Consider the following 13,795-nt stretch of genomic DNA (forward strand, 5'->3'; position numbering starts at 1 on the left):
ATTTTGCCGACTGCTACATCGACTACTTGTGAGTTTTTGAGAAATTTTTCAAAAGCAGATTTAAAAAGATTTACGAAACAAATTAGAAATAAGAGGTCATTGGCCGCTATTTCCCAACCTTTGAGAAGCTATTCAAGCATATGCAGCGGTGACGACTGATCTCAGAAAATCCAACAGCACATAGATATTATAGAAAACGTCTAATATCGGCTCAACGTGATCGCAGCAGCAATCTATGAACAACAACTGGACGTACATCATTTCGAAAAGGCAAATCTTCCTTTCATCTGACAATTGTCGGACATTTTTATCAGCTTAAAAATGCTTTTTTATTTCTTATTTTATTCCACTTTTCTAACTTTCATGATGACAATTCAGTTCTGCCAGATTTTAAGGTAATTAAATTTTACGATTCAACGTTGATTGGGGAATTTGTCGGAAAGAAGAAGAAAGAAAAAAAAATCCCTTAACAATTCTACTCAATTTGAAAAATTGTAATAAAAATTTCAGACGATTTGAATCAGTTAATGTGCAAAAATTAAAAAACAGAAGAAAATATTTTTACAGTTCATCTATACTTATTGATAAATAATATTTGAAAAATACAAAACTTTAAACTTATAGAAAAGAACTGAATATAAGAATTTTAGATAACGAAGTATTTAAAAATTATATATATATATATATATAATTTACTGCAATGCAAACACCTTTATTATGAAAAGAACATGCTTCGTATTACTACAAAAGTAGTGATTAAATAATAAATAAAGTAGATATTACAGATAAGCTGCCTTAAGTTAGTAAATCACCAGTATACGTTTCTCTGAAAATCAGTAACATTTTAATTAAAAACATCAGATAGTTTGTCATAATTCACTTTAAACATTAATAATAAATTGGCCAAAGAATACAAAAATTGACGCACATCAGACGGCTGATAAATAGCAAACCAGATTGGCCTAGTTGGCCCAAATGAAGGTCTGTTTTTCTTAAATTATTTGCTAAATTTAAATTTAATGAAAAAATTCATTTTTTTATCACATGGATTGGTATTTTCTATTTATGATTTTTTTACAAAATATGCTCCCTTTTAAATTTACAACTGACAGTTTACACTGTTTGCAAATAAAATACTAACGCAACTCTTAATATACATTTTCAATCACTGCTAATTAAAATAACAATGCCTTCTAGCAAAGCATTCTATTTAGCATCACATCCAATTTGTTTCCCATCATATAGTTCATGTTGTATGTCAATACCAAACAAAAGTAAGACTATTTGAAATTCAATACATATTCATTAATGGATATTTTTTTAAATAGCTCTAGTAGCACTTAACTGGAAAAAAATTTCAATTTCTCAGACATCATAATCTGCATAGACACTATTGACAAACTAACTGCCAAGCACTGTTAACTTTCAATTGCTTAAGACAAACTTCTATCATATTATTCAGTAAAATTATATATATGCATATATATATAGCAACAAGTGAAGCAAAGTAAATGAAATAAAAAATGGCAACTAAATTCAGTTGCTTAGTCATCACTTTACAGGCAAACATTAGCAACAAAAGCAGTGCAGTATTCTCATGGAAAATTATCTACTGTCGTCGCGTCTTCTGAAAAAAGACAAAAGCGTCAACATCCTTTGGCTTTTGATGAAGCCGCCGTCGGACAAGCAACACCAATAGCAAAAGGTTGCATAATGTTTGCCTAATTTTTCAAGCTTTGAACAGTGAAAAACTTCTTTTGTCAAGCCAACAACAGCATCAACAGCAAACTGTTAGAAAAGCCGACTTGATTAGAGAAGCTTACGTTGTATGCAAATCTTCCCGCAGAAAATTCAATTTAAATATTTGAAAGATTCCATGTGACAAAAGCATAAAAGTAATAGAAACAGTGCAGACAAAAGAATAAAGAAATTGGTATTCTTATTTGACAAACTTTAGCTATTTGGATTAACCCTTTCTGAATGACTGACTACTAAAAGCGACATGTGATGAAAAGGCTGCTTTTTCATAATTCACCGGCATAAATGATGTATTACATTAATTTTTTATTTCACAAAAGTGAATGCAAAAATATACAGAAAAAAAAAATTTTTTTCCTTAATTGTATTTCACGTGAAAAGTTTAGCATCAACTTTTGATAAAACGTAAAAAAACAGCCGAATTAGAAATATGCTGCAAAACAATGCGTTTGGCTAATTTCTTCATATGAGCTGTATATTCTTCATACTTTTATATAAAACTGCGGATGAATATGTTTTTGAAATAGAGTTTTATAAAATTTATGGGAAAGTTACTTCAGACTGAAAATTTTCGATCTAAAAATGAAGCGACCTTTCAGATGGAAAGTTTTTTTGCTTTTGCAACTGTCTCAGCTGTAAATATGCTTGAAAGTTGGTTTTGTAAAAAAAATTCAAACTAACAAGTCACACTGATCAGCTTTGTAATTTCTTTAAAGTAAATTATAACATAAAATTTATTAAATTTTTCACTACAAATGTATCCCAGAATTAAGTTTACATTGGTACTACTGGAATAATTTACAAAGATTTCATATAAATAAATTTGTATTAAAATGTAATAATAATTCATTGACAAAAGAATGCAATGTTAAAATGAAGATAATGTTATTACAAAATTTCTCTTGAAAATGGCGTGCCCTTCTTGAAAAAAGCTTAAAAGCAAAAGAATGGAATTTTCAATCAAATAAATATTCCTTTTATAATAATCTAAGCAGACTTTTAATAAAAAAGGAAAACACAAATTTCATCACTGTAATTATATATATATATATGTGCATGTACTTTAGTGGAAGATGTTAACTAATTTTATATAGCACTTTTTTCTCAAAACCAACACTTCACATGTTAGCGTTTCACTAAATGATGAATGAGAACTATCTAAGTAGTTTAAGCATTTGCATTTACAAAGTGTTACGAATGCATTGAAGATAAGAAACATAAAAAAGTTAAATTTTAGAAAATAGCAAAAAGTGAATTCAACAATTTGCAGTTACTTTTTCATTTATTTATACATAATGTTAAATCTATAATTTTGGGAATGATGTATGGAAAAGTTGACCAACAAAAAAGGTATGCAAATTGCAAAAATAACAAACATTTCTAATAGCATGCTCACCTGCTTAATATAGCGAAACTTAAGATTCTTTTTCTCAAATACTGACCAATGAATAAAGAAATAAATGCTTTTAAATGAATTGACTTATAATACTTCAAATTTTTCATTTTTGCTTAACTGTTCGTGTGTTATACTCATCATTTGACATCGATCTTTTGCATCGTATTAAGTTTGTAAATCAAAGAATAAAAAAAGGCACAATAAAATAAAGCAAACTCTTCATTGAACAGTGAATGTAAAAATAATTAGTTGTTGCCAAATTTGATAAAAATATAATAATAGTAGAAAGCCTAAGTGTCATAACGGAGATTGATTTGCTCAAATACATAATGTTATGGCGTTCATGAAAATTTTTCAAAAGAACAACCTGCAGCACAAATTCAATGTGAAGCTAACATTTTTGCCAAATATATATACATATATATTATTGCCAAGTAACTTTTGCTCAAAAAGCAAAGTTAATTTGGAATTAAGTTTAAGTTGATCCTTAAAACATCTTTATCCAAACATCCGTTTTATCTTTTCATCTATAAACACAGGAATTGTAAATAATGAAACTATTAAATGATATTATGTAATTTTGAAAACAAAGAAAAAAAATAATGAATATTTCGCTAATCGTTAAAGCTCTTAATATAAAAATAATTTTGTATGGAGTAACAGAAAATACCTTGATTAAAGCTGACAGGGGCGCCGTGAGTAACTTCGCTGAATGGAACCCCGGTTTGCGTGTAGCGGACAAAGTTGAGCTCAGCCGGTGCGGTTTGGAACTGAAATGGATCCGCAGCAGCGGTAAGCGCAGGTCGAGCTGCCGAACCAGCACCAACCTGATGAAATGGATTATATCCGCTATGGGTAGGCGGCGTTGTGTGATGATGGTGGTGATGATGGTGTGGGTGATAAGAGGGGTACGGCCAAGTCTGTTGAGCCAGATTAGCGTACATGTCGATGGCGCTGGCGTTGTTAGTCGGAATAGACGCCCCGGCGCCAGTGGAAAAATCATACCCGCTTGGCCACATCTTCAAAGCGGAAGACTTGCGATCTGCATCCCGATTAGCTGCCTCATAATAGTAGGTCGGACTGACACGCACCGAGTTCTGGCCGAGCGCAAAAGCGCCGGGCGAATCAGCCGTAGCTGGATTCCAAGCATTACAACGGGATGCAATAGAAAAGCTAGACGGACACAGTGCTGTTGGACTGGTCATCACAGACGCCTGGCTGCTGTTTACCAGTTTAGGAGTGGCTGGTGAAATAGCATCGAACAGCAACTGTTGTGATTTGCAATTCAAGGCAGTGCTGTTGTTACTGTTATTGTTGTTGTTGTCATTATTGCTACTACTAGTGTTGGTGTTGGTGTTGGTGCTGGTGCTGGCATTTGTGGAGGTGGTTGTGGTGATGATGATGCCGTTGTTGCTATTAAACGGATGCATAAATGCGGGATTCATGGCGATAGAAAGCATGGAAAACGTGACGGTATACGGCTGAACGCGCACAATTTCGCGCGCCGCAGCCAAGAGCTAACCGAAACAAGTCTGATTGGCCAGCAGATCGACCGCTTGACAACACTGTAACAGACATGTTGAATTAAAGATGCGTCGGAATTGAAAAATCAATTGTCCCGCCCATTCGTGGTCGCACCACTCAGACTGCTGGCAAGACGACTGAAGCGCCCCCGAGTACATCGAAGGCCGAACGAGTTTACTGTAATCATGGCGGCATCTTTTGTTCTTGATCACGTGATCAGGTGAATCTCGCCTGTTAGTGGTTGTGTGGGACACTTCACCTTATTGGAGCGTGCAAGGTGCCACCAAGCGATTTTTTGAAAAAAAAATCAAAAAAAAGAGAAAACAGGAGCGGCACAGATGGTTGTAATTGAATAAAAAAATAGAAAGGAGAAGTAAACAAACGGCAACAAACAAGTCTATATCTGAATAATGAGAATAAATATACTTGGGATAAATAAATAAATAAATAAATAAACTTTATTTCAAACGCATCAGTGTGCAATGGTTTCAATGATGAAAGAAAAAAGAAAAACTACTCCACTATGAGACAGGCGTTTTCTGTGTTCGTACGTCGACGACATTTTCAAAACAGGCGGCTCTTGATAACGACGTTGTCGAATCTTCACGCGGCAGTTTATCTGTCAGCGGACTGATGCAACGGACAAGTTGGCCGCCTTTGATCTTGCCGCCCTGCATACTTTTCAACTCACTAACAACAGCTTGCCGCCGGCCCGCACCCACTAAATATCCAAGCGGCTGTGGTTTGCATGTTTTTCGAGCTTATATATATTCATGTATACACATCTACATGCCTCCTCGCTCATATGCATACATGCAGATATATTATTTCATGTGATTACTTCAAAAAGTGACAAATTACTCATTATTTACTCTTTTTCTATATTTCTTTATTTATTTGTTTACTTCTTATTTTTTTAATTTTATAAAAATTAATTGCATCTTTTGATTCGGAGTTTGAGTAATGCTTTTCAATTGCTTTTTTGCTCAATCAATATATTTAATCGAAAATTGCCTATTTGGTAGATATTTTTAAAAAAAGCAAGAACAACAATCACAAAAAAATAAATTTCCATTCAACTTGGTAGTTACTTTTAGATTCACTTTTTTATATTTTTACGATAAATGTAAAATTAGCATTCTAATTTATAAAACAGTCTAATTTTTTTGAATGAATTTAGGATATATATATATATATATACTGATTGTATAAATATCTTTTTAAAATAATTTCTTTTACAATTAATAAATTTAAAAGTACTTATAAATTTGAATATTGGAATAAAATGACAATTTAGTGCTCTGTGTTATGATCTTATCTATATTACGTATGTATATGTAAACAATTGATTTTTAATAAGACAAGAGAGCAGTACTATGATAATACGAAACATTAATATTGTTTAAATGAGCATAATTTTCTTTGTTATTTTAAAAATAAAGTTGAAATTTAAAAATACTTCATACTATCCAGTAAATTTCATAGCAAAAGTTAAATAATCTATTAAAATTCGAAATTGCAAATGTTCAATGGTACTAATGAGATTTGCTTCTTTAAAGGCAAAGGAGGAGCATAAGAATGCAGGAGTGAGCAATGAATTTTTAAAGTATGAATAAACATGTATTTTTTTAATCTATTATAACTTCGTTATGCTCATTTGCTTTTTTCGCTTTCTTCATTTTTGATCAATCATTTATATGCATAAAATTTAAATTTATTAAAATGTTTCTCGTGATGTATAAATAAATTTCCGCATTATATTTTAACTTTTGGTTAGTATTATTTAGTAATAATTTATTAGCAATAACTATTGCAATGTGATTTATAAATGCATATTAAGTTTATAAAATGATAAACTTAAAAAAAAGTAGACAGTAAAAACGGAACCTTGACTTTTTCAAAGATATCTGTTAAACAAAATTTTATTAAGTAAATTATGAATAAGCATTATATAATAGTTATGTATTTAATAGTTGTTCATTCAATTAAGCAAGGAATAGCTATTATTATTGTTCCAATTTGATTGTCTGTAATTTAGTTAGTGGACAGATATTTATAAAAAAAATTAACTAGCTATCCATAATTCATTATAATTAATAAAGAAAACAAAATAAAGGTAATATTATTAAAGAATTTTGCTAGAGTTGAATGCAAAAATTCATTAAATGCAATGGTTTAGTGAGCATGAAATTTTTTTGTGAAATTAGAGGAGCAAAATATGAATGCACTGTTTTACTTAAATAAGTATTTATATTAAAAAAACAATTTTGTATTTTAAATCTTTCTTTTCTGCCAATTAATTGTGATATTATTTTATATGTCCATATGTTTCACATCTGATTTCATTCTAATTTCTGATTCACATGTCATAGCTGATTTTTTATATATAAAAGTGTTCTTGCAGCAGCTAAATCATGCTTTCAGTCTACTCGAAGTTCATGTAATAAATTTTTAACGTACTACTGCAAACGTAGGCCATTTTCTTTGCATTTCAACTAAAGTAAGGAACATCTTATGACAAATGATCTTTATATATGAAATTTAATAAGTACTGAATGGCTGTGAAAATGATAAAATTGTATATTTTCAAAAATATAAGTAAATTCAGCATATTAAATTTGAGCAATTGAAAAGTAGTAAATTGTATCAGTCAAAATGCCTTCTAAATGCAAAAATTTACAAAACGAAAAAACTGACTGAATGCTTTTTGTTTAATTTATGAAGGATGTAAAATTAAACACATGATTTTTTTATCCTTCTAAATGAAAGAAATTCTTTTTCTCAACCTTACAAAATGTCATTTAAAATTTCAAAATAATTTGCCAGAAATCACCTAACAGCTCTTCATCACTTACAGCTTATGTATGTATGTACATATCTATATGCGGTTGTGATGTTTATATGAAACAATGGTTAATATATTCACGAATTAAATTTTAAAACAACTACTGTGAAAAATAAATGTAATTTTGCACAGTATTTATTAAAACAAAATTTTCGACAAATTCCTCTTTCGATCATAATCAACTACATCATGGTTATTTACGGTGGTAAAAGGCAGTTTCTTTTTTCTGCAAATTCAAACGTATCATCAGGTTACGGTGAGTTGTTTTATTTTATTGGTCAGGCAACCTTTTGTATGCAATAAGAAATAACGAACACTCTGTCTTTTTGTTCTTGGATGGTGCCAAGCAGAGTTTTACCTGTTTTTTTCACCAAATAATGCTGACTTCCTTTTAAAGAAAAAATTTTAAAGAATTTCGGTCAGAAAATAAACATACAGGCTGCTGTTAAATCAAAATAACTTTGTTGAATTTTTTACTTAAAATTAAAAATTAACATTACTTCCAAACACGATAAAGACAGTTGATCTTTTTAGACTTAGACTTTTGAAACTGAATGACTAGACTTTTCCAATCAAAAAATAAATATTATGCTGTAAAGATCCACTAAACATCATCACATATAAAACATGATTATCATAAGCTTTTACTGCATAATAGCAGTAAGTTGGACGTTCTACTTTACCTCAAGTTTTATGAAAATAAAATTTAAACAACAAAATGCAGTCCCCTTTATAAAAATACTGTATTTTTTACTTGCTAAATTCATACTGTTTTCAGACATTATTATGCTTTGGCCATGGTAAAAAATTTTGAAATGCACTTCAAAGAATCAATGCATGAGGCAATAGTTCTTACAATGTGTTGTTAAAATTCCTCATAGTGATAACAATTTACATACACAATTTAATTGCTCGACTATAACTTATGATTTAACTTCGTTTATTCGCGTCATATTTTGCAAGAAATGAAACATTTTGTTGAAAATAATTGCACTTGCAAACTTTGTGGTAAACACAAGACATAGATTCTAATCCACATTTTCCCATGCAGTGGAAGTGAATTCTATAGTAATGCATGGAAGTATTTAAATTTCTAAAGAGAAAGCGATCCCACAAAACTTAATTTCACTTATCAATTAAGTTACATCACTGAAAATTCTCTTTGCTAATAACATTGCATTGCAATGCGGATGGGCAGTAAAGTTAAAAAATAAACAGTTGCATCCTGTGTTTCCTCTTCACTTAAGTTTGCTTTACATTTTATTAGTGGAAATAGCTTTGCATTTTATTAAAAATTCACGGAACTTTGTACAAACATATAACAATAATTAGTTTAAACTAAACAGAAAATTGTAGTAAAAATAAGCATAAAACCTCAAATTACCAAAACTGTACTTAACTTCATTATAACAGCATGTTTTATTTTACCTTAAACTGAAAGTTGATTGCATTGCTAACCTACTCTGAAAATGCGTTTTTAAGATACCACGGTTGACAAATCATGCAAAATCATTATCTTGTTAGTTAATGACATGTTCACAGTAAGGTAATACGTTAAGCAATAAAGTAACTGAAACGTCTGTTTTTATTTTAAGCTTAAACCTACTTTTGGAGATGTATATGCTTTCCATTATTAAATGTAATTTGTAGTTGTGCATCACTACAGTGAAAAATAAAAGTGAATATATTCAAAAATGAAGTCTCTAATTATTATTAATAAAATAAAATGTGTAAATACTAAAAACGACATTTCAGTGGAAAATGATAAACATTAGCAACAAATGAAACAGGAACCGACAAATGAAGTCTGTATCTAGCTTTCAAATCATTGCTGTTTCTATTTTGTTTTGTTTTGTTTTGTTTTCGTCCTGATGTTCAGAAGTTCCGCAAGACCACACGAAAGCGACCCTAAAACATTTTACAACCGTTATACCAATACCAGGACAATGTAAACAAGTCCACCGTTTCAGTTACAGTAGACTTTACTGTTGCCCAGTAAAGGGGAAGTTTTCATGAGAGGTAAATCAATCTAGGTCATCAATTGTTGCAAAGAAACGACCACCGGCATCGTCGGCGTTTTCAAGTAAAAGATAACGGTACCCAAGGTGAAGGGCATTTTAGGATTCGGCAGACCCTAAACACTGACCTCAGGTAAATTATGCGGGTTAACAACTGTGCATTTTCACACGCTACGAAAGATGTTAGTGATTGTATTGAAAAGTTGAACAACCGTCACGAGAATGCAACGTTATCAAAGCCACTGGAAAAATCATTAGATCACTTTTGAAATATACAATTCATTTAATTTAATTTAATTTTGCATTATTACATAATATATTATGTTACTTTCTTTTTATAATAAATGGATAGATAACTAACATCTGATTTTGTTTTTATTTTATCGAATAATAAATACATCATTATCAAGCACAGTATTCCAATGTGTAATTCGATAAATGTAATTCGCAGACTCCACCTTATTAAAATTGCATTAACTACAATATTTTCTGAAATAGCAAGTTTTTTCCGTTATCATGTGTTGTTTATTGCTTGCATGTAAATTGCGATTAAATAAAGATGCGCATATAGATATATGTACGCAGTAATAATATAAATACATATAATAAAATGATAATCTCAAAACCAAGTAAAAGAAAATGTGCATAAACAAATTTTCATTTATGTTTTAAATAATTATTGTCCTTGATTTTGCAATAAATTACTTTTAACTGCATTCAAACCCAAATTATTTAACAAACGGTTTTACTTTTCGAACTGTGCATACTATATGTAAAATATTCATGTACTATACTAAAAATCTGTTCAATATCATATAAGTATTTTGTAACATTTTGTCAATATGTATTTTAATATTGCAAAAATCATAGAAGTTGCGTTTTCTAATCAAGAACTATCACGATGCTCACAGGTGAAATAACGATATCTGTATTAATTAGTAAGAACACTGTTCTAACGAACAATTTATTAACCAAACGCTAAAAGCTGTTCAGCTTGAAATAAACTTTAATTATTAAACAAAAATTAAAGATAGTAATCTATTGAGCAATGTTAAATTAGTAAACAAAAATATATGAAAAGAAACCAATTCATTACCTATGACTGATCGTAAATTTTTACATGAAAGCTACATTGTTTTAATGATCAGTGTGTTGTTAGATATCTTTATAAAAAAAATCAGGCCATCTGTAATGAAGAATGATTTTATCTAGGGAATTGTTTTGCTTTAGGCATAAATCAAAGCATGTTATAATCTTGCCTGTTATCTAAGAAATTAATTATATAAATAAGCTTGAAACGAAACACTTTTCGAATAGCATAAATATATAAAATTGCATCAAATGAATTTGAATAATGATTTATTTATTGATTACATTTTTCAGTTTATTAATTAATTAATTTATATGACTGATCAAACAAAGATAGCGAATATTTTTTCAAATACAAATTGCACTGCCGAATTGGAAAAGATGTAAAAATTAGATGAGCCCATTTTTCCGCATGCAAAACATGGCTTTTCAATGGATAATAAAACAATCGAATGTTCAGTTGGTGTTGTTCAAGCAGCGGCTGAAAAACGGCCCCGACATCCGGGCAGCTGACACCGGATAGACTGGCATCATCATCAGCTGATCGTTGCAAGTGTTTGAAGAGACTTTTCAAAGAGAACCATTAGCGGCTTGATCACAAACAATAAACATCCAAACGGCGTCAGATGTGAAAAGTATTTCGCCGTCCAGACTGCAAAATTACCATATAGTTAGGCAACAACAACCATAAAGAAAACAAATTCCTCACAACAACTGCATTTTTCAATTAACGCATCATCTTACTGTTGATATAATTTATTCACATATTATTATTATCTGTTTATTACAAATTTGATGTAATTATACATTTCATATAAATAGATATAGAAATTTATTTCAATAAAAAATAGTTATTAAAAAGAAAAAAACGAATCATTTTGTAATGTGATATTTACAAAACAAATATGAATTGTGCATATATGTTGAAGAAAGAATTCATAACAGCACTTACAATAGAGCAATCAATAAAGAATATCAGATAAGAAACTTCCGTTTCTTAGATAAAAATCTTTATAAAGCAATAAAAATTCTTTAAAACATCGGATAATTGCCATATTAGGTCAGATTAGATAGTTTATTGAAAAATGAACGATATTTATTCTTAAACATTTTACGCTTAAATATTTCACAACAATAACAAAACTAATTTTAAATTAATTTAACAGTACATTTCATTATCTAATTTTTTCAGTTAAGTACATAAAATATTAGTATGAACATTTTGATTAACATATTTGAGTATCAGATCATGGGCAATTTGAGATGAAAAAAATTAAATAAATCATTTAGAATAACCGCAAATTGAAACATTGAAGCATTATTTGAAATTTACAACTCGCAAAATGGAGATGACGGTATTTTCAATTTTCAGATTGTAAATACATGAATAAGCGTCAATGAGTCGTAAAGAAGTAAACAGTATAAGGAAGCAGCCAAGAGGTCAAATGAGGGAAGTCGAATGCGTTTATGAAAAGATACTTTAAGATTTTTATATACCTTACCCAGAAGCTGTTGCTTAATGGTCCATTTTACGAGAAAGTCTTTTACAAATATCCTGTTTTATAATACCATTTCTCAGTTGATGCTATTTCATGCAGTGAATTGCGCGACATTGCATCGTTTTGACATGTTGCAATTTTTCCAACGACCCTCATTTTAATGTTCCATCAGTGTGACATTGACTATAACATATTAAGATGACTATTATTTTAAAAGATACAATTTTATGCGAAAAAGTTTTTTCACAAAAGTAATAAAGTATTACTTGACAATGTAAAAATAAATTTTAAAACAAGATTTCATTTCATATTAACATTAATTTGCCTGGATTTACCGCTTTGATTTCAATATAAAATAAGCATTAATAATTAAGTACATCAATTAAAATGCAAATAAAAATGCATCGAGATGACATAAACGAACAAATTAATTTATTCAAATAAAAAGTAAACGAAAGTAGATATCATAAAATTAGCATAAAATGCACACAGGTACACGGATAGAATCTGGGGCATTTCAAAAAATGCACATATTTAAAACAGGCAAAATCGGTCAATGATTGCATTTGGAAATGATAACATTTTAAATTTCATTTAGCGTTTAGCATGAAAATAATTTAAAATATTTTTATTTATTAAGAATATTTATATTTGAAAATATGGGTCATTAATTGTACTTGTTTTTAATTTACTTTTTTGTTCAACTCATCGCTATGTCAGTTTCACTGTTTATAAAATTTACATTTATAAATTTAGTTTGAAAAGTAATAGGATTTTTAAAATTAAAATTTAATTTCAATTATGTTTGTAAGTATTACAGTTAATTCAAATAACTCGCATAATTTTCTAAATAATCGTGCTGCTTTGGCTACAGTTAGATTTATAATTGTTCACTTTATGCATACAATTTGCAATTATTCTGCATACAAGGTCAAGAATTTAATAAATTACTTTTACTAATGATTGATGAACCAAAATCATCAATAGTCATTACGAAACCATTGCAGTTAAATAGATAAAACATAAGCTAAAGCGATCAAGTATACAAGTATCAAGTACAAGTAAAAATTAAACGCATTTTTCATTTAGAAATCTCATCATTCGGAACTTCGTTTGGCGGCATATTTTCATCACCGTTGTTGTTCACCGGTTCCAGGACTTTCTTGCGACGAAACAGGATAACATGCGGCTCCGGATTGAAGATCATGTAGTGCTCCCATCCGCGGCTTTGTTGGATCCCGATTCGGCGCCATTCACTTTCCGTCATCAGTCGACCACGGGGCACTAGGCGAACGAGTGATTTCGGCAAGTGGACATGACGGTATTCATATCCTTTCTCGTCTTCATACTTTTCTGAATAGTATATTTCCCGGCTGACCATGTTTGGAAGAGCAAGTCTAAAGCAAGACAATTGAAAACAAATATACATATGCAGCCCCATACACAACAGTGTCAAGGTCCGAAATTATTTTTAAATAATAAGTTATTTTTAGTATGTTTTATGAAATGAAATTAATAAAACAAATAAAAACAAAACAGACCAAAGTATTAATTTGCAAACAGAATAGTCAAAAGCAATACTAAAGTTGCGAATTTAAAACCAACTCCAGATTCTATATAAAAACACTCAACTCACAGCAAGAGGCACTTCTCTTTCTTCAAATAA

The 13,795-nt window shown here is 30.0% G+C and overlaps 3 protein-coding genes across 3 annotated transcripts; all 3 read right to left on the bottom strand.

Annotated features, from left to right (window-relative positions):
* Positions 1 to 132: 132 nt before the first annotated feature.
* Positions 133 to 1,453, bottom strand: Tsp_07204 (conserved hypothetical protein). The gene is made up of 4 exons (XM_003381443.1): positions 1,403 to 1,453; positions 915 to 991; positions 813 to 826; positions 133 to 314 (listed from the first exon to the last, which is right to left on the bottom strand). The coding sequence occupies exons 1-4, from the start codon at positions 1,451 to 1,453 to the stop codon at positions 133 to 135; spliced, it is 324 nt and encodes a 107-aa protein (XP_003381491.1).
* A 2,199-nt stretch (positions 1,454 to 3,652) lies between these two features.
* Positions 3,653 to 4,359, bottom strand: Tsp_07203 (putative POU domain, class 3, transcription factor 3). Its single transcript, XM_003381444.1, has 2 exons — positions 3,825 to 4,359; positions 3,653 to 3,681 (listed from the first exon to the last, which is right to left on the bottom strand). The coding sequence occupies exons 1-2, from the start codon at positions 4,357 to 4,359 to the stop codon at positions 3,653 to 3,655; spliced, it is 564 nt and encodes a 187-aa protein (XP_003381492.1).
* An 8,851-nt stretch (positions 4,360 to 13,210) lies between these two features.
* On the bottom strand, positions 13,211 to 13,570 carry Tsp_07202 (conserved domain protein). The gene has a single exon (XM_003381445.1). The coding sequence runs from the start codon at positions 13,568 to 13,570 to the stop codon at positions 13,211 to 13,213; it is 360 nt and encodes a 119-aa protein (XP_003381493.1).
* Between the last annotated feature and the right edge of the window lie 225 nt (positions 13,571 to 13,795).

The sequence above is a fragment of the Trichinella spiralis genome, assembly GCF_000181795.1.
Source record: "Trichinella spiralis strain ISS 195 chromosome Unknown Scfld1, whole genome shotgun sequence".
Taxonomy (NCBI): domain Eukaryota; kingdom Metazoa; phylum Nematoda; class Enoplea; order Trichinellida; family Trichinellidae; genus Trichinella; species Trichinella spiralis.

Bases quoted from the DNA above. Each gene is read 5' to 3' on its own strand.
- Tsp_07204 (XM_003381443.1), bottom strand. From the start codon at position 1,453: ATGATAGAAGTTTGTCTTAAGCAATTGAAAGTTAACAGTGCTTGGCAG. The intron at 992-1,402 runs GTTTGTCAATAG...AAATAATTTAAG, and splicing joins TTAACAGTGCTTGGCAGTTA to AAAAACAGACCTTCATTTGG.
- Tsp_07203 (XM_003381444.1), bottom strand. From the start codon at position 4,359: ATGACCAGTCCAACAGCACTGTGTCCGTCTAGCTTTTCTATTGCATCC. The intron at 3,682-3,824 runs GTATTTTCTGTT...CTGTGTTTATAG, and splicing joins CCCTGTCAGCTTTAATCAAG to ATGAAAAGATAAAACGGATG.
- Tsp_07202 (XM_003381445.1), bottom strand. From the start codon at position 13,570: ATGGGGCTGCATATGTATATTTGTTTTCAATTGTCTTGCTTTAGACTT.